The 25,272-nt window shown below is 42.8% G+C and overlaps 1 protein-coding gene across 2 annotated transcripts in view; it reads right to left on the bottom strand.

The window, feature by feature from the left end:
• The window catches only part of CRTAC1 (cartilage acidic protein 1), a 1,631,295-nt gene that overhangs the window by 208,450 nt on the left and 1,397,573 nt on the right, over positions 1-25,272 (bottom strand). For both annotated transcript variants that reach the window (XM_078643566.1, XM_078643565.1), the window contains exon 8: positions 22,773-22,909. In XM_078643566.1, coding sequence (XP_078499692.1) covers positions 22,773-22,909 — 137 coding nt within the window. The remainder of the gene's footprint in view (positions 1-22,772; positions 22,910-25,272) is intronic.

The raw sequence follows: 25,272 nt of genomic DNA, 5'->3' as shown, positions 1-25,272 counted from the left end.
TTTAATGTCTGTGTTTATTGAACAAACTTTCCATGAACCAGAGGGAAGGCCCCACTGCTGGCGGAGGCTGCTTTCTTTTGCACGTAAGACCCGAGGCGCACAGAGCCATGCTGTTCTTCGAGGAAACAATTTGAAATGGAAATGGGTCTTGAAAGCAAGGGGGTGCGATTCAGTGAAGTGTGCAAGTTAAAAAGGGTGGCACTGCGGAATCGATAAAATTTAAGTGCACATATTAAAGTAAACAAGTATTGGAATGTGGTGACTCTAAGGTCAATCACAGGACTACCAGTGAGAAGGGTATGAATGTGGTCAGCTCTCCACAGCGCATGAAACAGAGCAATTATAAAAGTAGCAACCACTACATAAAAACAGGCCGTGTCAATGTTCTTATAAAGAAAAATGCATATTGCATTAAACATTAAAAGTATTAAACTCAAATATGATCGTGCACGCAAAATGTTTTCTGATTGGCTGGGTGCCTGTCCTAGGGAGTGTTTGAGTGGAAGGTTCTACTAGTTGTTGACGCATGACCGTTGGAGTCGCGAGCTTGTCGCTGAGAGGAGTGGAGTGGCAAATGTGGGCACGTCCTGTGAGTCCCCCCTGCCTTGCCTACCTTGGGTGTCACCATACATGCCAATACTGGGAGATTTAAACAAAATAATCGGGAAATTGTATTTCCCCCATTGACTTCTATTCCCCTGCATCAGGTCCATTGGCATTTGTAGGACTTGCAAGTGTGCTGCTGCAGGATCGGTTATCAGAAATTCAAATATAAGTTTTTTTTTATACCTGTCAGGAGCAAAGAGAAATTGCTAATGCAGGCAGAGTAAGTGTGACAAAAATGTTGTGTACTTGCTTGCATGAGGAGGTTACTGGCATTTCATAATCCGAGCCACACAAGCTCAGCCCTGCCATCTGCAGACCTCTGAGGAATCTGGTTTTTGCATGCAGGAATCGGGAGGCGGGAGACAAGCCGTGAAATTGGTAGTCTTCTGCCTGAATTGGGAGGGTTGGCTTGTATGTGGCAGGCACCCAGAGGCACAGCCTGGCAGGAAAGGCTGGACCAAACGACCGGATGGCCAGGTAGTTGATGTTGATCTCACTAGGGCCTGATTCACAGAGACTCTTCATTTCTAGAAGAATGTCTTGACACCGCCCATGAAGGCACAGAACACAAATAGTAGTTGCTGGACCTGCACTTCATTGGTGGGCAGCAAGTGGGCAGCACACGGTCACCAACTAGGACCACCAACCCTATGGGTGAGTTTCTGGGCACTGGGAAGTTCGTAGATACCTAATGGTGTTCTTGTTCACTGACAGGGGCTCACAGTCATTGCCAATGGCACATGTTTTTCACTTCCCAGCTAAAGATCACCAATATACATAGATGGACTGGAGAAAGACAGTAAGGGAAACCACTCACACACCTCAGCGCTAAATGAGTTGTGCCCCAACCCTCAATGTTGTACTTCCCAAAAAGTAGGTGTAGGATAATTCTATAAAGTTGACTGCTGGGTCTGGCTGAAGACATTGTGATGTCAGAATTTAAAACTAATAACTTATTACATCTGAGTAGCTTTTATACAAGGATTGCAGGCTTCCAAATATCCTAAAAGGGATAAATACATCCTGCCATATGTTATAAAGATATTGTAAGTCACAGAGAAGTTCTGTGACCCTATAGGGCAGTGGTTCCCAAACTGTGCGCCGCGGCACCCCGGTGAGCCGTAATGAGGAGCCAGGGGCGCCGCGACCACAATGTGGAAAAGTGAAGCCTCTTTTTTCTTCAGCCAAAATATGTCCCACCTGCAAAAACCTGGGACATGGTTTGTCCCAAGAGCGCACTGCCACTATACGTGCATACATATATGCTTCGTACGTGCGTTCACAGGCATCAGGGGTAGTCTCCATTACAGGCCATATGCAGCTCTGGTCGTTTGATGTGAGTTACTGCTGCCGTGTACTGCCGCCCGCCGTCTTCTGCCGCCCGCCGTCTTCTGCTGTAGGACCCTCTTCCTACATAAGGTAAGTTGTTAGAAGGGCTGTCGGTGGCTGTTGGGACTGGCATGAGAGGGATTCCTGTGGGGTCCGTTCTGTGACTGTGTTGCACAGCAGCCAAGAAGCCAGAGAGAAGGCCTTGACTTGGCCTGTGTTTTATGTCTGATTTCAAACGTGCTCCGTTTTAACATTAAACATAATGCTGGCGAGAGGAAGGCCTTGACTTGGCTTATGTTTTATGTCCGATTTATAACGTGCTCTGTTTTTACATTAAAAATAATGCTGGTGATACGAGTGTAAAAAGAAGGCTGTGCATTTACACCCGTATCACCAGCATTATGTTTAATGTAAAAACGGAGCACGTTAATAATGTTGGTAATACGTGTGTAAAGGACTATACTCCGAGCGATACTCTGTCCTATCCCGTTTTGTGCAATGGATACCACAAAGCAGACACAATGCATATGTAAATTATGCCACTTTGTAGCCCTAATATTTTCAAGTATCTCAGCCACTAATTATGAAGCATATTAAAGTGTGATTGGATGTTGCAATCAGTGGAGTTAAATAGTGCTGCTGAGTTAAGGGGCGGATTTATCTTCTGAACCCTAGTTGTTAATTTTTGCTTATTTTTTATTTCCACAGCATATAATCCTTTGGTATGAACAGGAATACTGCATCAAGTAATCATTAACGAGCCAACAGTTCTTGATTGTATCTGGGTTTCTTTGCAGAGGGCAGGGTTTTCACTGGTGGGGATCAGGCTCCGTTTTGGAGAAGCTTCTTAGAGTGCAATGGTGCTGTGCCTTACTGGTAGAGGGAAAGAAATGTAAGGCCAGAAAACTCCTACGTTCAGCATACCCACTTCTGCATCCACCCGCTGAGCCAGACTCCCTTTAGCTTCCAGGCCTCCTCTAGCAGAGGCCTCAGTCCACCCTTTGAACTGCACGCAGAGCTTGGGGTGGTTAAAGGCAAAGTGGGCCAGTACCACTTGCTTCTGTGGATCTCACTGGGATGTCCTCAGCTGTTCATTGAAGAGGAATTAACCCACGATCTTGCATTCATGGACCAAACATTAAAGAACATGGCTTCAGACGATTGCTGGAAACAGATACATTTGCTTGGGCAACTTCTGATTTTGTCTGTTGCCATGTCAGGATGTAGAAAAGTCTGTAGTTCAAGGAAGGAAGAGCGTTTTACTGCTTCTGTGTACAGACAGCATGTTTGTGCGGCCTATCTGTGGACTGCTTCCACATGGAGATGTAAATGAGGCAAACATCTCCATGAACCTAGCGTTTGACTGTATTAAACAACTGTTATCTTCTTATTTTGTTACAAATATGATTATAATACCTTCATTGTATCCCAATTAATTTAAGGAAGACAACAGGAAGTACTCCCGAGGTCGGGCTTGCATCCCACCCCACCCGCCCACCGGTAAAAAAATGGTACCCGAGCCATGGCCAACTGCCAATTAGGTCAGGGAGACACGGGTCAAAAAAGTTTGGGAACCACTGGGATAGACTCTTAAAGCAAGGACTTAGGGGACAGACAACAAAGCAAGGTTAGAAGATAGAGACTGAGGCAGTGTGAGTGTTGAAAGTGGGGCACACCGGAGGTAGAAGTGGGCTGAGGCCTCCTTTGCAAACGTTTCGGCACCCTCACTTCTTTTTTTACAAATAAAGCCCTGTCCAAAGATCTTGGACATGTTTCTGCCTTGAGTGGTCCCTAAGCAGGGATCCTAGGCATTCATCAGGACCAAACTGTTATGTCTTTGTAATCACTCTTTATTGTGTGAAAAAACTGTTAAATCAAGAAGGACAATTATCCCAAAACATATGTCTAGAGATACACAGCATTGGCTGCACCAACAAGGGTGAAAAACTAAAGCCTGACACCGAAGAAAGTGTCATCATGCACTGCATTTATTATGATGCATCAGGGCAAACTGAGTGCAGGAGTGTGAGGCAGTGTGCGCACAACCCTCTCCCATTTGAAAAGGCTCCCTTGAGCTAATGAGCTGACGAGTTCTGATTGATGCACCTGCACCCAGTGAGTGGTACTGAGACCTGAGAAGACTTTGGGCAGCATCTCCAGCACCCCCAAAAAAGTGTTGCTCTCTACTGAAGAAGGACAATGATCCTGAAACACGTGACTAGAGATACACAGCACTGGCTGAACCAACAAGGGTGAAAAATTAAAGCCTGACACCGAAGACAGTGTTATCATGCATTGCATTTATTATGATGCATCGGGGCAAACCGAGTGCTGGCGTGTGTGGCAGCGTGCGCTCACCCCCCTCCAATTACGTTAGCAAGGCATCCCCATGCATATAAACCATCCAGAGGGCGTCCTTTCTCCAGTTAAAATCAAACTGATTTTTTTTCTAAATGTAGCTTAAGCATCTCCAGTTGATACAACGCTGGGCCGCTAGACTACACCACAAGCCAAACAAAAAACATAGCTTTAATTCTAGTTCAGGAATGACTTTTAAATCTTTTACGTACTCCACCTGAGGCTCGTGGGGTTCGTGGTTTTGGGACCAAAACATCCAGCAAACTGATGGAAGGTTATCAGACTAAAGGCCTTTATTTTTACAGTTTGGCAGACTGGATATCCCATCAAATTTGTGATGGAAATGCCATCCACCGTGTTACATATAATGTATATAATGCACTAGAAATATGGAGAATGGGACATCTGCCTAATTCGTGACAGAGGATGCCCTCTGCCAAACTCTCAATAAGGCCTTCAATGATCATATCAAGTGGTACAAACTACTGCAGGTTCAGACAAAGCATTGCATAGTGAGATATGATGGGTGAACCATCGAAACTAATAGTGGTTAATGCATGGTGCCACCTGCCCTCAAGACTGAGGGATAAGAAACCCAGTACACCTATCACAAAGCTGTTAATTCTACTGATGAACTGCTTGTACTTGGTATGGGGAATGTCTCTAATGGCGCTGATAAAATCTTCTTTGACTTGTTGCCTGAACTATCCAAAATATGGAACATGGGGCAGTAAAAATATACAAAAACAAGGTAGCAAGCATGTTAGGATTCTGGGAAGATGCATGTTTCAAGAGGATTATGTGGAGTTAGCCATACATGAGACAAAGCGTTAAAACAGAAATTAAATGTTCTCAAAATGTTTTCAAATAAGTATTGAATTATTAATGACGATAACATCGAGCCCATTGGTCGTCCATATGGCTTTTTAGTCAATCTTTGGTCCTCCAAACCCAATTCTCCAGGAAGGGTTATCTCACTGAATTATTTATTAGTATCACTTCAGACAATCAGTAGAGTAAACAGTGGCTCAGAGTATATTTGGAGCAGCATAATTTGGCTCTACCCTTCAACATCACAATCATACATATATATATTCATATACCACATTCTTATTCAATGTGTGACTAAACTTTATTATCGTGTGATGCATTTAATTCAGTTAATGAAATGTAACCATTGTAGTAATCCAGAACTCATGCATAAAATAATTAGATTGATTAATTGTTCCATGTAATTATGTCTTCTTTATATTCTTGTCTCTTGTTAGAAATGGAGGTCTCTAGTTGGCAAGGGTTTGCACCTTTGCCCAAGTAGGGACCCTTCTTCCTAGACAGGGTAAGAGGGGATACACTTCTAAAATAACCCCTGATCCCCCCTTTGAAGCTTGGCACGAGCAGACAGGCTTATCTCAGAGGCAGCGTGTAAAGCATTTGTGCATGCATACAGTACCACAGTGAAAATATGACAAATGTTTAGAAAAATAAGCAAAACTTTACCTAAACCCCACAAGATCAAAAAAGACCAAAATCCAACATGGAATACTGTAAAAATAGTTCTTGTGCAAAATAACCTTTAAATTGCAGGAATAACGTGAAAAACACAGTTCCTCCGACTCGGTAGCTCTTTTGGGGGTACAGTGATACTGAACACTACAGAGTTTAACAATTCCAGCCAACCACGTCGGTACGGGTTAGCGAAAGCATCAACAGACTCGGAGACAGTACCTTTCTTGTTGAGGCCGAAACGATGGTACGAGCCGGTTAGGGGAAACTGTCATGGTTGCGATGTGTGATGGAAGCGTTGCAGCAGGCGGTGTCCTCACCACTCAGTGCAGGCAGCAGCTCATTGACAGTGTCGGTGAGACCAAGGTTTGCGCTGCAGGGTGAGACGGTGCCCGATGCGGTGCTGCAGGTCATGCTGCGGCGATGGAGCCGGGTGAAGTTGGAGTCGGGCAGGAACGGAGTCGGCGACGTCTGTGCAGCGTGTAGTGAATTGTTGCAGAGTGCAATGCCCACAGGACGCGGTGCAAGCAGCGGCTCATTGACGGAGTTAGTGAGACCAGGGTGGTGTTGTGAAGCAAGGCGGTGCTCTCTGCAGTGCTTTCATGGTGTCTGCGACGGACTTGGTGACTCGGTGGCAGAGACTGTTGCCCTTTCCTTCTGGGGCGGCTAGAACCAGCGGGACCAGAGACGGTGCCCAGAAAGATGGTGAGGTCTTTGCTGTTCCTGAGACCTCTTGCACAGAGGGCAAGCTCCACAGCAAGCCCTTGGAGATCCCTTCTCAATTATTATTATTATTATTATTAAAAATATTTATAACGCGCACTATCACCATCGGTTTCTTGGCGCTCATTGACAGGTAGCGTGGACCAGAGGCAGAAGGTTAGTCATATGCGGCTTGGAAGAGCAGGGTTTTTAAAAGTCTGCGGAAGCAGTCATACTTATGACAAAGACGAAGAGAGAGTGGAAGGGAGTTCCAAGTGGAGGGGGCCAGGAGGGAGAAGCTCAGGCCACCGTGCTTTTCCTTTTGAATCTAGGGACCTCGAGAAAGTTTAATGAGGCTGAGCGAAGAGCTCTAGTAGGGATATGACGGGACAAGGCCGCAGTGATGAAAGCGGGAGCTGCGTCCGACAGGGCCTTGAAAGTAGTGCAGGCCAATTTAAACGTGCAGCGTTTAGAAACAGGAAGCCAGTGCAGACTACGGAGGAGGGGGGTGACGTGCTGATGTTTGGGCTGGTGGAAAATCAGGCGGGCAGCCTGATTCTGCACCAGCTGCAGTCGTTGGAGATGACATGCGGGAATACCTGCATATAGAATGTTCGCATAATCGAGCCTGGAGGTGATGAGCGCAATAACCACTTGGGTCAGGGCTTCTTTGCTAAGATACCTGCTGATCTTACGGATCCGCCTGAGGTGGAAAAAACAGGCAGAAGTGACCGCGTTGATATGCGGTCTCATTGATAGGTCTTCAGAGATGATCACCCCCAGGCTTTTGACTGAGCTCACGGGGGAGGGTGCAAGCCCCAAGGATGTTGGCCAAAAGGTAGAATTCCAAGGGTGATTGGGGCCTCCTACCAAGACGAGCTCAGTCTTGGTAGGGTTCAGCTTTAAATGGCTGTGGTGCATCCACTCCGCAATGGTCAGCATGATGGTCTGGAAATTGATCCGGGAGGAAGGGAGGGAATCTATGGGAAAGATTAACTGGAGGTCGTCAGCGTAATTAAAAATTGTGACAGGGGAGTTGCGGAGGGAAGCTAAAAGTGGTTGGAGGTACAAATTAAAAAGGAGAGGAGATAGTGCTGAGCCCTGTGGAACACCGCAGGGAAGGGAAGTGTAAGGAGCGGAAAAAGTGGAAAGGTGAACGGACTGCGAACGCTGATAGAGGAAGGATCGGAGCCAGTCAAGGGCCACTCCCTGAATGCCGGCGTTTTGGACACGGTCGATCAAAATGATATGATCGACCGTGTCGAACGCCGCCGAGAGATCTAATAGGACAAGGGCTTGAGAAATGTTTTTATCTGCACCTTTCCTAAGGGTGTCCATGACAGCTACTATGACCGCCTCGGTGGAGTGGAGGGGTCTGAATCCCGCTTGTTGGGCGTGTAAGAAGGATGATTTCTCTATAAAAGAGCTCAGACAGCGGGTGACGTAGGTCTCCAAGATCTTTCCTAGGTAGGGTAAGAGGGAAATGGGTCTGTAGTTACTGAGTATTGTAGGGTCTGCGTTGGGTTTCTTTAATATAGGTAGAACTGCAGCTTGCTTGAAAGAAGATGGGACCTCCCCGATAGCAAGGGATTTGTTAAGTAGTGCTAAAGGGGGGCCAGGGCAAGCAAGAAAGGCTTCTTTCAGAACCTGCGGAGGGCAGCAGTCATTGGGGGATCCCGAACTAACTTTATGAAGGAGAGTGGTAAACTCTTCTAGAGCTATCGGTGGGAACTCTGTCAGGATAGTAGTATTAGTAGGGGGAAGAGGAGGAGAATTGGGAGATGCCGGGGACGGAATATTATTTTTTATTGTAGTTATTTTTTCTGTAAAGTAAGAGTTAAGTGAGTCACAGAGGGTTTGGGTCGGCTGGGGTTGAGGGGTGACTCTATCTAGCAGGGAGAGCTCATTTACAATTGAAAAAATATCTTTAGTTTTGTTGTTAGAGTTCAACATTTTTTGTGAAAAATATGCCGTCTTGGCTGCCAAGATTGAACGTTTATACGATTTCAAGGACTCGATGTAGGCGAGTTTAAGCTGAGGGTCATAGTGGCGGCGCCAGCGACGTTCAGCTTGCCGCAGTACCAGTTTTTCCGCTTTAAGTTGGTCAGTAAACCAACGTTGTGCGTCGTGGGGGCGCTTAGTTTTAATCTTCTTAAGGGGGGCAGCTTTATCACTGGCCTGACGCAGCCATTCTTCAAGATTGTCAGCCTGATTCTCTAATAAGGTCGACGACGAGGGTGCAGCAGAGGCCAGTGAGTCATGAAAGTCAGGAAGGTTGGCCCTTTTCCAGTTTCGAGCCATGATATTTGTGATACGGGGGGGAGGACACAAAGTGTGCAGATGTAGGTGAAAGGAAATGAAATAATGGTCAGACCAGGAGCAAGGGACAACTGAAGGAGGTGAAATATCGAGATTTGAAGTCCAGACTTGGTCAAGAATATGACCTTTCAGGTGGGTGGGGGTGTGAATGTGTTGAATGAGATTCATGCCTTTTAGAAGGTCTGTGAATTCTACCGACGCTTGACTTTCATGAACATCAGATGGCCAATAATTGAAGTCACCAATTACCATGATATTGGCGAAGTTAATAGCAAGTTGAGCGATTGCATCACTAAAGAGTTGAGGAAAATGAGGCATAGAATCAGGGGGTCTATATACAAGGACACAGACAAAGGACGATTTAGGGGAGGTGAATTTTAGTACCAGGTATTCAGTTTTAGGGATGGAAATAACCGTGATCTCAGAAAAGACATGTTCAGAGCGGATGATGGCCGCCACTCCGCCACCCATCTTCCCAGCAGGTCGGTTAGTATGCAAGATATAATATCCCGAAGGGATGGCAGCGAGGATGTCAGGGGCTGAATCTTCAGTGATCCAGGTTTCTGCTAGGAGAAGAATGTCGATGGAACTTTGAATCAGTAATTGGAACACCTCAAGCTGATGGCGTATAAGGGAACGCGTATTTAGGTAATAAATCGATAAGGAGGTGGAGAATTGTGGAGCTGAGGGGGAAGGGTCATGAAGAGGGGCCAGTGCCGAGAAGTCGGATGGAACGAAAATGCCACTTGTCTGGGCCGCTTTAATGGCACGGGCGGGAATAGGGCCTGGTGAATTAAGGCTCAGGAGATCAGTGGAGGAATAAGAATAGAATTGGGCATTACGACATGGCCCTGGGCCTGGTCGGCCGCGGACGGGCGCAGACGGGCTTGACCTGAGCGCGACTTCGGCGCGAAGTCGGCGCTCCCGCTGCGCTCGTCCGCTGCGCTTCCTCCATACTGCCATTAAATAGTAGGGGTGAGGGAGCACTAGAGCGCTAACCTGAGAAAGTTTGGTGCAGGGCGGAAGTGGTGCCACGAGGCAGGAAGTGCCGCTCGTCGAGCTGACCCTCCGCACAAACGGCACAAAGCCGGGGCGGAACGGGGTCACGAAGGCAAAGAAATACAGGTAAGTGCAAGAAGTGCAAAATGCAGTTTTTAAAATGCTTTCAGGGCGTGCAAGTAAAATCAGCAAATTACAATTTTAAAATGTTTCAAGACGTGCTAGTGAATCAGCAGCAATATACAATTTTAAAATAACAGTCCACAACAACACACCGCCGCAGCTTGGGTCGCCGCGTTTATCAATGAGGCAGGGAGCTGAGAGCGAGGTCTAAATAGTCTGCCAGGCTCGGCAGCCCTAGAGCGCTAACCTGAGAAAGTTTGGTGCAGGGCGGAAGTGGTGCCACGAGGCAGGAAGTGCCGCTCCTCGAGCTGACCCTCCGCACAAACGGCACAAAGCCGGGGCGGAACGGGGTCACGAGGGCAAAGAAATACAGGTAAGTGCAAGAAGTGCAAAATGCAATTTTTAAAATGCTTTCAGGGCGTGCTAGTAAAATCAGCAAATTACAATTTTAAAATGTTTCAAGACGTGCTAGTGAATCAGCAGCAATATACAATTTTAAAATAACAGTCCACAACAACACACCGCCGCAGCTTGGGTCGCCGCGTTTATCAATGAGGCAGGGAGCTGAGAGCGAGGTCTAAATAGTCAGCCAGGCTCGGCAGCACTAGAGCGCTAACCTGAGAAAGTTTGGTGCAGGGCGGAAGTGGTGCCACGAGGCAGGAAGTGCCGCTCCTCGAGCTGACCCTCCGCACAAACGGCACAAAGCTGGGGCGGAACGGGGTCACGAGGGCAAAGAAATACAGGTAAGTGCAAGAAGTGCAAAATGCAGTTTTTAAAATGCTTTCAGGGCGTGCTAGTAAAATCAGCAAATTACAATTTTAAAATGTTTCAAGACGTGCTAGTGAATCAGCAGCAATATACAATTTTAAAATAACAGTCCACAACAACACACCGCCGCAGCTTGGGTCGCCGCGTTTATCAAGCAGGATGCACCCACAGTTCCTCTCCTTGGCAGAAACAGCTATTGCAGGCGAACCCCAGCCCTGACTCACTCAGACTCTCTGGAGCCACTGCACCTCCCCAGCCTCTGGCACACTAAAGCCAGACAGTCAATTCACATCCAAGCAGAAGCACACTGGATGGCTAAGCAAGAAAATACCCACTTTCTAAAAGTGGTATTTTCAAACACAGAATATAAAAATCAACCTCACTAAAAGATGCATTTTAACTTTCTGAGTTCAGGCATACAAAACGTTATTGTCCTACTTTGTTCCCAGGGATAGTTAAGTTTAGAAGATGCTATAAGCAAACACCCCATTCAATCCTATGGGAACAAATAGCCTTGCAATAGTGAAAAATAAAATTGGCAGTAATTCACTATCAGGACATGCCACACACATCAGGGAATGTCCTACCTTTCAAATACATTGCACCCTGCCCACAGGGGTACCTTGGGCCTACATTAGGGGTGACTAACATGTAAGAAAAGGTAAGGTTGAGGCCTGGCAAGTGGGTGCACTTGCCAGGCCGACATGGCAGTATCAGACTGCACATAGGCTCTGCAATGACAGGCCTGAGTTACATTTACAGGCCGCTTAGGTGGGTGGCACAATCAGTGCTGCAGCCCACCAGCAGCATTTGATTTACAGGCCCTGGTCACACACACTGCACTGTACTAGGGACAGACTAGTAAATCTAATATGTCAATCATGGAATCACCAATCCATAACAACAATTTACAAAGGGAGTACTTGCACTTTGGCACAGAACAGCAGTGGCAAAGTGCCCAACGCATCTAGACCAGCAAAAAAGAAGTCCAACACACAGCAAAAAAAGGAGGCAAATGCAAAAATACAGGGGAAACCCACGCCAATGTTGCCAGGTCTAACATCTCTCATTTCATCTCAATATATATATGTGGGTATGTATAACCATGGAACCAAAGTTCATGCTGACTATTGAGTTAACTCAGTCTAACTTTAAGCCCTAACTGAAAATGTGTTTTAACCCTGCTTGTAAACTGCTTATTTCCTTTTGCAGGTGCATTACTTAGAGAAAGACTCAATGTAGACGACTGATAGTGAGGCCTGCGGGGAGGAAGCTGGCAGCAAACTCTGAAGTAAAATGGTCGAAGCATGCCTTCTGTTTATTATGTACCAAGATGGTGGTAAGTTCAAGGCTGACTGCTGCAGTCCCAGTTTCGATAAGATGGGAAACTAAAGGGTGTGTGCTGATGCTCTTCACAGTCAACAATTCGATTGGTTCCTGGTAGTGTAAGGCGAGGTAAGGATGTTTTTAAGCTGATGTTATATCTAATTGGTATCTAATTCCATAGTTAGTTAGGCAGACCTTCCCGACTCTTTCATTTACTGAACTTCTACCGAAGTTCGACTCGATGATGACACCTTCTATGCTCTCTGAATAGAATTCCCCTTTAGGGCTTTTGGTTTCTAGTTTTAGAATCGCAAATGGAAGTTTCTTTATGGAACACTTGTTTGCGACCATTTGTTTTATTTTTGTCACAGCTGTTACTGTTCAGTATCTCATATTATTTTGGCCCAACATATTGAGACCTTTCAATCTGCAAGTCATATTGCTATATCTTGTGAACCTATTTTTATTCTGTTGATATACCGGATTGATAAATATGAACCCATTTAATCATAGTTATTGATTCCTGGTTCATACTGTGCAGTCGCATTGAACTCACATGTTGGAAATGTATTTCTAAGGGTATCTCCCTTACAGCGCTTCAAGTCATCTAACAAAGGTCCATACGACCAGTGGGGAACATTTTTGATGTTGCAAACAGATTAAAGTGTAAGTACCAGTGCACCATCATATTAATACAAATGTTTATTTCTTTTTATCTGCCAGTGACTTAAACTACAGAAAACATGTGAGGATACACAAGTCTGTTTTGTTATGTCTAAAGAAATTTGAGCTTGGGTGTAAATACAGATGTGGCAAGTTGATATAGACAGCTAATTACATTAGTAGCGTGCCACAACAGGTGTAGCAAACTTGGGGGGGCAACCCACAGTGTGCACATCTCTTGACCTTAGCATGGAAATCATCGAAATATGTATTTTACATAGGATCATATGGTGTTTGCTGCTGCATTAGGCCCAAGAAACAACAATGACTTTAGACCGCAACCGACTGATCTTCAAATGTGTAGAAGAAGGCTGTTTTGAGTGGAGCATGATGGGTACAGGAGCCCAGTTTAGGGGGTACATTCAGACACTGCAAACAATTAGAAGTGTTTGCAACTTCCTGCTCAACAAAGGCAGGTGGGTCATTGCTCATTGAACGCAGCACACACACTTTTTTTTCTATGGCAGTGCACTAGCACATACAGATGGGCCGGTTCACATCTGCCCTTTACGAACCATTTTTAGTTTCTTTCTGTATGCATGCTGGTAAGACCCCATTAACCCGCCGAACATCCATGCGCCCAGGTACAGCACATACAGTATGTACATATTTGAATGTGGATATCTGTTAGAGGCTCATGTATGATCCTAATTATCTGAGAGACAATAGTACCAATTTCTCTTAAACCCCAGTTCTGAGATCCAGCACGTTGGTCCTCTTTTTGACTCTGAATGTAGGAAGCCACATTAGAATACTGGAATGTTGACAGCTCCATTAAAGATAATGGAGTATCTCCATGCTTATAATGGCTGGTATAAGCCCGGAACTCCAACATTCCAATGTCTGTCTTCATGTTTCTCCCTTTTTAATTTAGAACATTCTACTCTTAGTAGGTGGAATTTTCTAGTTGCCCAATAGCCCTTCTGCCTCAGGCTATACCGCTTCTTAAAGACCCTCTTCCTCGTTATAAGACATCGACTACGGCTTGGGCCTATAACTCAGGATCAGGGCCTTTTACTATTGGTATAGCCCAGGGCAGCGGGCTTTAAGGCTATATTGGAAAGCAGTGTTTTTTATGATACTTCATGAGCCTCCCAGAACGAGGTTACAAAATACCTTTTCATGCAACATGGTCTACGATTCAAATTTCAGACTACAAAAGCACAGGAACAAGGCTGTTATTGAGCAAATCCCATAGCTTTTTCTGTGAATAGGTGTGTTTAACTCTTGACTTAGGCTCTCATTACAAGGCCAGGCCTAAATTCTGATCCCTTTGGAACCTCGCAGGATTTATTCCACCAGACTTTCAGTAGGTTAAGCCTAATATGAATCTTTAGGGCAAATAGCACACACTTCATGGTTTGTGCATCTCTGAACAGAAGAAACCCACAATTTAATCAGTTATTCCCTCATTTTAAGATAAAAGAAAAAAACTAGAGTGGTGCAATAAGTGCACACCCACTAATTACAACACCTACGGTATCATAATTTGTTGGACACAAACAAAGTGCCAGTATTGTTACTTGTTTTTGAATGAGGATCATAGTTTGTCCTTGCTTCCATTGTCAACAGCATTCATTTCCCACTCACTATTGCTCAGAAGCCTGCAGTATAATAATTTCACCATAAGATCAACAATACCGAAATACGACTAGATGTTCAAAGCATGTAAATGGTTGCAAACACTCCGATTTGGCATCTGTTACAATTAAATTAGAACACTGGAATGTTGAGAGCTCCACTAAAGCCAATGGAGTAGCTCCAGGCTTATAATGGCTGGTATAAGTCCGGAGCTCCAATATTCCAATGATTGTCTTCATGTTTCTCCCTTTTTAATTTAGAACATTCTATCCTCAGTGAGTGGAATATTCTAATAGCCTAAACGCTCTTCTGCCTCAGGCTATACCAGTTGTTAAAGACACTCTCCCTCGTTATAGGACCGAGCCAAACTGTATTCAGTGCCTTTAACAACCGATATAAGCTTCAGGCTATAAGGTTAAAATGTTTTTTTGTTTCCTTTTTTAAAATTCCATTTTAGGAGTAAGAAACATTTTCTGGACTCCTAAAATGGGATTCCAAATAGATACTGATTCAATACCTGGAAGGGGGTGTTGGGAATGGAAAAAATTTAAGACCACTGTCTCTTCTTAAAATATTATTTTAAAAACATTTTTTTTCAAATGCAGCCATGTTTCATTTATGGAAAACAGGCTGCATATAGCTGAAAAAAAGTTTGCTTTATTAAAAAGCAATCACAGAAAAGGTGATCTGCTGACCCCAGCAGGTAATCATCCATTTGATGGCCTCCAATTGTATTGAGTCACAATTTGAGACCTGCTTCATTAATATGCATGAGGTAGGTTAGATTCCGACCCACTGAAAGTCAGATTCTTAAGTTCTGACCTATAGTATATAGGTTGCCTCTTAAACATCTTTACTGGCCGCAAAAGTGTTGGTCACAAATAACGAACAGTATTTTGCGACCAGAAAATAGTACATATGTCCCAGTAAAGTTTGTCCTAAAAATTGACCATACCTCATGACATTTAAATTATGAATTTTAAGCACAGTATGTGCAAAGAACAAAATGATAATGAAGCAACAACTTTCGTTCCTTGTTGCAACACCTTTAATAAATAAAACCAAAGGGACACATTGTTTACCACTATTACGTGGGGAAAAATGCTTAAAAATAGCTGTTCTTTCACTTTCATAAATATTGACATTAGGCCTGTCTTGCTAGTTAGTTTGATTCGTGCTAATTGCTCTTTCTGCAAAGACTATTTCAGTTCCCTCTAGTCTATTTTCCTTCTCTTTAATTTTTTATGGCCTGTACATTGTAGCCCGCAGTGTACTAAAGAAATTATACAGCATATTAAGTAAGGCATAATTACAACGACCGCAATTAATTAGAACATCTTCACATCCTTGCTTTCAGAAATTTCATGCTTTGCCAAATCAACTTTTAAGAAGTAAAAGTTGTATCTTTGCTACTTCGTGGACATTGTTCAGCCTTACTTGATTCATAAACAAGCAGAAATGCTCTCTTTACATCTCTACAGCATGCTTAGACACTGGAAGTAAAGGGGCATTATTGAAGCCCATGCAGCTCCTGTTTCGAATTACTTTAGCAATATAGGACCTGATTAACTAAACTTGAGTCATAGATGACATTTTAGTAAAGCATCTGTCTGCAACCTTAGATTATTTTTGCACTGCAACACGTGCAAATACGTCAAAGAGCAAAATTGGAATTTTGGTAGAATACGCAAGCCCAATTGCCCATAGCGTGGCTAGACATTTTGCTGTCTGTGGCTGTATCTGCGTTTGTGGCCCCACGACGGCCTCAGGTAAGCGTGGGGTAGGGGGTGCCACCTCCAAAACTCATGCCGCCTGGTTATATTATAGAGACATCGATTACACCTGCCAGAGAATGAAAGGATGGAGGCAAGTGAGATAGAGCACGATTCCATCCTTGTAGTTTCATACTTTTGCTTATTTTTTTCCTTCAGCCCTGTAAAATGGAAAAAAGGGAATGACGCAAAGGCCATTGGTTGGAGCATACAACAGTCCTCTGGACCACTGTGTCCTCCCACCCCACTTCCTGAGCTCATATCCACAAGTGGAAGCGGACCATTATTGGCAGCATCACCTTTTCAAATGCAACACCATCCCTATGAGAAGTCGGTATGTCATCAATGGCTTCCAAATGCAATTGCGACCATAAAACCCTGGAACAACTTATTGAAATTGGTAAGGGGGGTAGACACCAATCTCATGCCCTTTCTTCCTCCTGCATCACAGAAATGTAGTGGTTTGCCTTGTGAGTAGCAAAGACGTTTGCAACGTGTAATGTGCATTTTTACTTTGCGACTAAGGTTTTCCAAGTCGCACAAACTGTAATTTTGCTGGCAGGTTTTTGAATCTGCAAAACCTCTTGATACTTTGTTCCCATCATGCTCGATTTGTAAAGATCTTTGTCCGTCTAAGCAGAATTTTTTGATTGCCAAGAAGGTTTTGAGTTCTTTGAATCAATACTAGAGGATTTTTTAAAGGGCAAAGTGCACATACAATAATGGTGGATCCTCAAGCATCTGTATTTTAGTACTGGCAAAACAGAAATAAACCTCACACATCTGTGTTTTTCACAAACATTTTACAGGCAGTTCCTTCAAGCTAGTCTAACATCTGTAAAGAAAGATTTTTGAAAGTCGGAGTGTGGGAACCCGAACCCCAAAATATACTAAACCCAAATATTTTGATCATTAAAAAATTTACTTTTGGGGATGCGGCTCCACACCGTTGATATAGCAATAAGAGACACCACTCTTCCCGATATCAGACCCAACAAATTGGCAGAGTAAATCATAATAGTGACTGTGACCATTCAAGAATGGCATTCTAGAACAATAAAAGTCAGAGAGTTTTATTACTAAATATTAGAATAGGCAACGCAGAGTAATTCAGTATATGCGATAAAGGCACATATACAGAGTATAAAGTCAGAAATTAGAAAATAATTTGAATATCTATAATTGTCAGGTACACAAACAGCATCGACAGAATTTTTAACAGGAAAAGAAAGTCTCTCAATAATCGGACAGAGTTTAGTGTGAAAATTGAAAGACTCGCCCAAATGGGCAGGGTTCTGTGAAGACAAATCAAAGTCTCTCCCCAAACATATAAAACCAGAGGCTATTATACATGTTTTATACATAAACAATGAAGAAAACTAAAGTTTTAGCATAGCATGATTATCAACAGCACATTTTAGACGACTCAGAAAATGGATCACAGTAAAGTTTATAACACTAGCCCACTTCTAAGAATAATCAAGAATCTTCCATTACCTTCCACAGCAATGGAACCACAGATATGCAGAATATGAAACAGTCTCAAACAAAAACAAATACATTATAATGTGTAGCTGACTGACACTGGAACTTCCAGCGGAAGTGTCCTTGAAAATGTTACATCATGAACATGATGAAAAGTTTCATTCACAATACATGCTCTCTAAAAGAAATAATCAGTTATGTCACATTGTACTGTAGTCCATGGAAACTGGGGAGAGAAGGCATGTAGAGGAATATTGATTGGGAGGGGGGAATGCATAGGATTAGAATGAACAAACACTAGAAACTGTATCCATTTTAATAAAATGGTGTCTTCACAAAAATGGGACATAAATAAACTACACTAACAGTCACACTTCTAAAAATTTCTATTAATTTGTTTCAAGTGCAATATCATTAATTCATTGGTTACAAATATATTCATCAAAAAGTATTCATTCCCACTCATTATTTATTATACCTTCTAATTCACATGCTCATATGGGTACTCACAAATTCAGAGATGCACAAATAACCACTGCTTCTAAACTCCATATCTTGTTCCAATTTCAGAAATATATAGGTTTACTTGATACTAATTTTTCACTCTTTATATTTTACCAAATAAATTACTATACACCCAGCACACAATGACAAAAACATTGCAAGGTGTAACTCAGTTATTGGCTCTGGGAACCTCAGATGCTTGGTGAACCTACAAGCCTCATATAACTCCGCAACCAGAAGGGTCCCGCAGATGTAACAGTATAAAGCTTTCAAAAAATCTACCATAGTTAGAAGAAGTTACAGGTGGAAATGCAGGCACTAATGACTATTTTTTTCAACAAACATTCAATATTCCTTCATTTCAACTGTTACTTTCTATAGGAAAACCTTGAAAGATCTACACAAATGACCCCTTTCTGAATTCAGAATTGTATCTACTTTTTAGAAATGTATAGCATTTTGGGATCCATTATTGGTTTCATACCCATTTCTACCACTAACTGGAAGGAGGTTGAAAGCATAACAAATAGGAAAAATAAGATATGTCCCAGTAAAATGCCAAAACTGTGTAGAAAAATTGGGCTTTCTGACAAAAGTCTGCTGGTTCTTGAAAGCTGGGAAGATGGTGATTTTAGCACCACAAATAATCCATGGATACCATTTGCAGGGGAGAAACCAGATGCTTTCTTCTGCGTCACGTTTATTCCTTTTTTTTATAGCACAAATTTTTCTGTATTTTGCCTAATTTCTCAGTCCCCTCCTAGGGAATCCACAAACCCCTGGTACCTTTAGAATCCTCAGGATGTTGGAATAAAAGGATGCAAATTTGGCACGGATACCTTATGTGGACAAAACATTATGGGGGCCTAAGCGCGAACTACCCCATATAGTCAAAAAGGCTGTGGCATGGGGGTAGGCCTGGCAGCGAAGGGGTTAAAGATTCGAGAGATGCCATTCCTAAACAGGAAGGTTTGCTAGTAGAGCAGGGATGTTTTTATGGTAACATTGGATGTTTGTGTTATGTATAAGGTTGGTTGAACATGCAGATGTCCTATAGGGTATTCAGTATTTTAAGCAGCATAGTCTGCTGTGTACTCAGAACACACATTAAAGTTCATTAAATAACCAAATTCATTCTTTAGAATAACTAGTTCTGTTTGGTGCAGAATACTTTGAACAACATATGTGAACTGCAATTGGTTATTCCCTTTATGGTCCCAAATTAGTTATGATCCATTTCAATAAGGAATTTGCATGGGGACAGGATCATGAAAATTGTATGATGCTATTATGGGTCCGGTATATGGATCATCTTATTGTACTATGAAATCAATAGAAGAATCAATTGGAATGTTTTATTGACAAACCAAATAATTCTTTGAAGGTAAAATTTCAATATACTTGCAATAAATATCAGTTGAAAAACTTAGATCTATGAATACATGTAAGTGATAGGAAATTGCAAGTCTAGTTTTTAAATTTATATTTTTAGAAAATAAAATGCTATTAACTTTGTTCTCCATGCCCATTGTTGACATCTGTAATATATGGCTAATGAGCTTCCCATATGCCAAATTTGTACGGGTTTAACTAAACTGTACACTTAATGATTAATGTCATCATATACGTAATATGACTGAGAAATTCCTACAGATGGGATACAAAAGATTAGAACTGACTTTAGGGTTGACTATTGTGGGAGGTATGAGCAGGGAATTTATTGTTAAAGGTTCCTGGAGTACAAAGAAGGAGGAACAAGTGAAACATGCACAACTGAGATTTGTAACTAAGCTTTCCATTAAAAGCTCCTAGAGTGAGGAGGACTGTTCGGAGACAGAGGTGTTGACTAACTGCTGACAATATTTCGCATCAAGGTCTGGACAAGAACACTACTGAGACAGTCTCAAGCCACGAAAACCTTTATGAAATATTATTGAGGAGCATGTTTGACCCTGAAAACTATATTAAGAAATCCTGGCTGGAAATTAAAGGTTTCTACGGATTGGGGTAAAGGGGTTGCAATCTCCGTAGACAATTAAAAATAAGACCTTGATGATTGAGGGATTATGCAGCAGTCAATGTATGTAAATACTCGTATTAACTTACTCACCACATGTGTGGTTTATGTATTCACTTGTCCATGTGTCCTATTGTATGCTAGTATTATCATTAGTCATTATGGTAATATGATATCTGATGTCAAGGTGAGAAACAGTAAATTCCCAGTTGCAATAAATTTAATAGTTTTTATTGACAGTGATGCAAATTTGCTGGAACGTTCAGGTATTTCTAGAACTGGAGTTCATCCTTGTGGTGGTGACCAAGAACATAGATTGAGCCAATTAGAATCTAAGATCGTTATCAAATTGTATACACTAAAACAACTTGACTTGCACAATATAAAAGGATTTTTAGAATTACAAAAGTAGATACAAAATGTTCTTGAATTGACGTACACAGGATGCTTTCAAATGAGATTTAAGGAGTGTCATTATTTTATAAATTATTGGGAATATACAATTTTGTGCATCACTTGGATTCACATGATTTAATGTTGAGTAGATTATTAAGTGAGTTACATGATTATCACAAAGATTATTACGCACCCTTGATTAGGGAGACCGAGTACTTGTACACAATGCTAAAGGTGTAATATGATGGGATATGAAATTAGTAATTCAATTTAGTGACAACATTGTATTGGGTTACCTTTCAAGGCCAGTGACATATGTAATGGTCCTGCTAAGTAAATATGTTTCTTACAGCAAAGTACATAAATAATTTCCATTAAACATATGAACTGACTGGCTGATTCATGTTTGAACTATGCACTTCTTTCTATATTGGTAAGGATTTAGTAATGGTTGCAAATTAGGTCACAGTTTTAAGTACTTCAGCCTGGGCAATATTGCACCAGATTAATAAAGTTAATTTTAATTAAGAGTGTAAAGGAACCACATGGGTGGTGGTAATCTAATGAAGACGAAACCCATGGAGTTGGAAGAAACATTAGATATGGCTACTAGAGAAATTGTTTTTACCTTTCTATAAGGGAATGATGGAGAATATACATATTTTTTTAACTTTGCAACCTTGAACGTTTCAATAAGATTCCTTTCCATGGAGAGCAAGTGAGAGGATCAACATTTAGTATTCCTGTATAAACAAAATGACTGCCCAAACGTTGCAGCAAATAAGAAATACCTCAAAACACTACTCTTTAAATAGCATTACATCACAATGCAGTAACAATCCAATACCCAGCTACATCTATCACTCATGGCTTTTGCTTGCCGTGGACCGTGTATAGTGAACCGCAGTCTTTTTGGCTAGGTTCGCGCTATACAAATAGCACATTCATATATACATTTAGTGAAATGGCTGATTCTGACAGATTGTGTTGTTGACAGGTACACTCGTAATAAGAAGTTGAAAATCATATGAATGCTTTGATTTCATATAACGCTTCAAGACTTGTCAAAACTGATGCACTGAAAATAATGGATACCCGTGATGCTTGATACATCGGGCGATAATTGGCACTTGAGGTCTGACTTATCACTGGTGTGCATATGCATACAATAGTTAGAATGGTCAATGAGCCTGCTTCAGAGCATTGCATGTAATGTTAGGTCACACATTTGTACTCTCAGTAAAACAGCTCAGGCATTCATCCTTTTGTTGAAGCGATCACAGTGTAACCTATGGGTCACAACTTGTATTCCTAGTAAAATGTCTATAGGTGATAAGCACCCTCTGAAAATAGCTGCTAATTATAAACAAGTAATACGCTTGTATTCGACTGAGGGTACTGGCACATGTACATAAAATTATATAATGCAATTCGCTAATAAATAGTCTGATTCATTTGTTAATGTGTGACATGACTTATGACTCTGTGAGTACGCTAAGGATACCATGAATGTCCTTACTGTTCTGACTACCTCCAAACTAGAGCCCCCAGACCTGCCACAGATTCTCCCTGCTAACCCATTCCATGCCCTGCCACTTTTTTTTTTAGATTGGTGCACCACTTTTCCTGTTGGGAATTTCTAAGCCTGACTACCCCTAATATCATTAACTAGGATATGCCCTTTGCCTGCCACGAAAATGGGATAACGTTGTAGAAGTACCCCTGATTGATTGATTGATTGATTGAAGTGGTGTTTTATAGCAGCAGTATGGGTGAAAATAGTAGATGGGAGAAGAATTTTCAGGAAGAAGTACAACAGGGCGAGGGAGTTGATCATAGTATCTGAAGGTGAGAGAATGAAAAGTAATGTGTGAGTTGATGCAAAGTGCAACTATTTTTAAATATTTACTAATATTTATATATTTTACATGTCTCTCGGGCTATTTGCATTCCGCTTTTTGTTTAGGAAAGTGCTGTACACTGGTCTGACTGAAGATAATAAGGTATCCGAGAATGTCTCTTTCCTGCTGCAGAGGGTGTATTTTTTCACGCATTTTATAACCTGCATAATAACTTTCAAATGGTTTGCTATGTGCACATTTTCCTGTACACTAAGTGGAACATGCTCGTCTCAATGGTTCACAGGGGACTATAGAAAGTCAGTCATCTCGCATCGGCAGAGAAGCACTTTGTCAGCCCCGGCATTAACATTGATTTAATAGATTTCTTCTGCTTTAAACCTTCCTATGGAAATATCTTACCGGAACATACGGTTGGCCGAGGATCCCCTGTAGGCGATGTTATTGAAAAAGACCTCAAGTTCCTGGTCATTGTCGAAGTCGGCCGCAATCACGGTGCGGACTGGCGAGGGCATGGAGAACTTCTGCGTGGCGATGTCCTGCGGAAGCGGAAATCACACGCCACATTAGTATGGTCAAGAGTAATCGAAAGAAATAAACAAACATACTCTCAGCTAAAGCATGTTGAAATATTCAAATTAAAGGCATGGCTTTCCCCAATGTACTTACACTGTACTCTGAGGGGCAGATTTACAAGAAACTAGCGCATCTGTAAAGATGCGTCAGTTTCCCTGCGGCAGCCTGCGATACTCTTGCGCCACACTGGATGCGCCACTTTCACAATATGGTGCACCATGGCGCAAGGATTGACAGATGCGTCAGATTCTGACGCATCTGTTGGCCCAAAAATCACGCATTGCAGCAGTCGTGTCGCAAGCACGACGCAACTACAGGAATGCATGTTGAGGCCTATACTTATTGTACTGCATCACTCCTTACGCCTGCTTGAAGCAGGAGTAAGGTTTTGATGCAGTGGCGTCCTAGAAGTGGCGAAGTGAAAACTTGTGGATTCATTGTGTCACTTTTATGAGGCTTTCCTGCATGGAAACGCCCACCTGGCATACATTATACTCGGCGCAGGTATAATATGACGCAGGGCTTTACAACGTGACGCATCTCCCTATGTTCGTCACATTGTAAATTGGCAGCATTGTTTACGCCGCCGTTGCATCACAAAAGTGTCCCTGTGTGTTTATCCTGCTCTGCCTACTTTACTGTTCCATAACATCTAATATCCAATAGATTTAGTTCAGATTCTATGTGCCACCGGAAGGGCTCATTTGCAATCTTCTCAACAGTTTAATAAAAAAAAATAGAGCAGTAAAATATACTTTCCCCAGGAAAGACAGTCTATCATGGAAATGTATATGTTCCCGTGCAATGAGAGATTATCCGGTAGAAATAAATCGCACACTATTGTCATAACCTAAAAGTGCCTCTTTAATGGAAAGTACTCTCGGGGCAAGTTTCCGATGCAAAGCCATTTTGTCAAAAATCGCCCACTTTCTAGATTTTCAAATTACATCGTAATTCACAAGCAATGAATTCTGTGGACCCACAATGCCATGGAAATGTCGTTTAGGATTGCAGTTTTTTTTTATATGTTGCCAGCAACTCAGGGCAACATGTACTGTAGTCATTCAAAGTATGTGAGAGCCGTTTGCTTCTCCCCCTAGCTCCTTATGCAAATTATGCACGCCTACTCGGATAGGAAAGAGTACATGCAAGCCAATAGACCGGATTCAGGCGGGAAACTTCCGGTATCTGAAGTAAAAAATGGCTTTATTTTGGCTGCCTCCAGCCTGAAACTGCCTGTTTAATAAAAGTAAATGGGGTGGGGTGGGGTTGGGGGGGGGGGGGGTTTGGAAATTTCCTACTTACCTCTTCTTAAATGTGGGCAATCATGAGAGTAGTAAATTTCCCCCTCATTACTTCTGGTTATGTACTGAAAACCACTATAAATGGGGTGCAGAGGGCCCCTCACACTTCTGGGTCCTGGAGCCACAGCACCTGACCTGCGGCGCCATTGATAGCCTCACCGTGTGCCGTACAGTGTGTGTCAGTTGTGCCCAGTGCCCCAGAGGAAGAGCTTTGTGCTGTGCAGTGCACCCCAGTGTCCTGCAGCACTGGAGCAACTCCCAGGAACTTTTATTCATGATTGCAGTGAAACATCGACTAAGTCTTTTAAACACAATTGCGTGATATTAACCCCTCCCATGCTGGTGACGGAACGCTCCGTCACCAGCCTCGGTCGCGCTGTGCTGGTGACGGAGCGGTTCCGTCACGGCCCGCTCGGCGCGCCTGCGCGGCGCTGATTTCGCGCCTGCGCTGGACGTTCCATTGAGCGGGCGGGGCCGTGACGGAACCGCTCCGTCACAAGCACAGCGCGCCCGAGGCTCGTGACAGAGAGGTTCTGTCACGAGCATGGGAGCGCTGCGCGGCCCCCGTCCCCCCTAGCGCTGCGGCGGAATTGCCGCCGCAGCGAAGGGGTTAAATCATTCTGACACAGTATCGTTTACAGAGAGCTACAGGTCCGCATTGGCAGATACACGCATGCCTAAAACAAACAGGTGATGCTGGCCAGACAAGATTGAGCATATATCTTAAATAGACATAAAGTCAAATTCACAAACTCTTCCAAGCATTAGCATGGCTCATGCCAGTAAGGAATTGCAAACTGCGCCATGCCAGTAAGGAATTGCAAACTGCGCATTCTTAAAGTTCTTGTAATGGACAGGACTACATTACATATGTGGAGTTGTTCTTTTTTTTTTTTTTTTTTTTTGAAAACCTTTATTGTGCATGAAAAGGAACAAATACGGGCCCACAACCGTCAGGCCGGCCACGACACTTTGAAGCACAGTCGCAAGCAATACATTTCCTCAGCGGCAGCGGATGACAT

Source organism: Lissotriton helveticus, chromosome 5_1, assembly GCF_964261635.1.
Source record: "Lissotriton helveticus chromosome 5_1, aLisHel1.1, whole genome shotgun sequence".
In the NCBI taxonomy this organism is placed as follows: Eukaryota; Metazoa; Chordata; class Amphibia; order Caudata; family Salamandridae; genus Lissotriton; species Lissotriton helveticus.
Note: the sequence above shows the minus strand (reverse complement) of the source record. Positions and strands in the feature narration are given on the sequence as shown.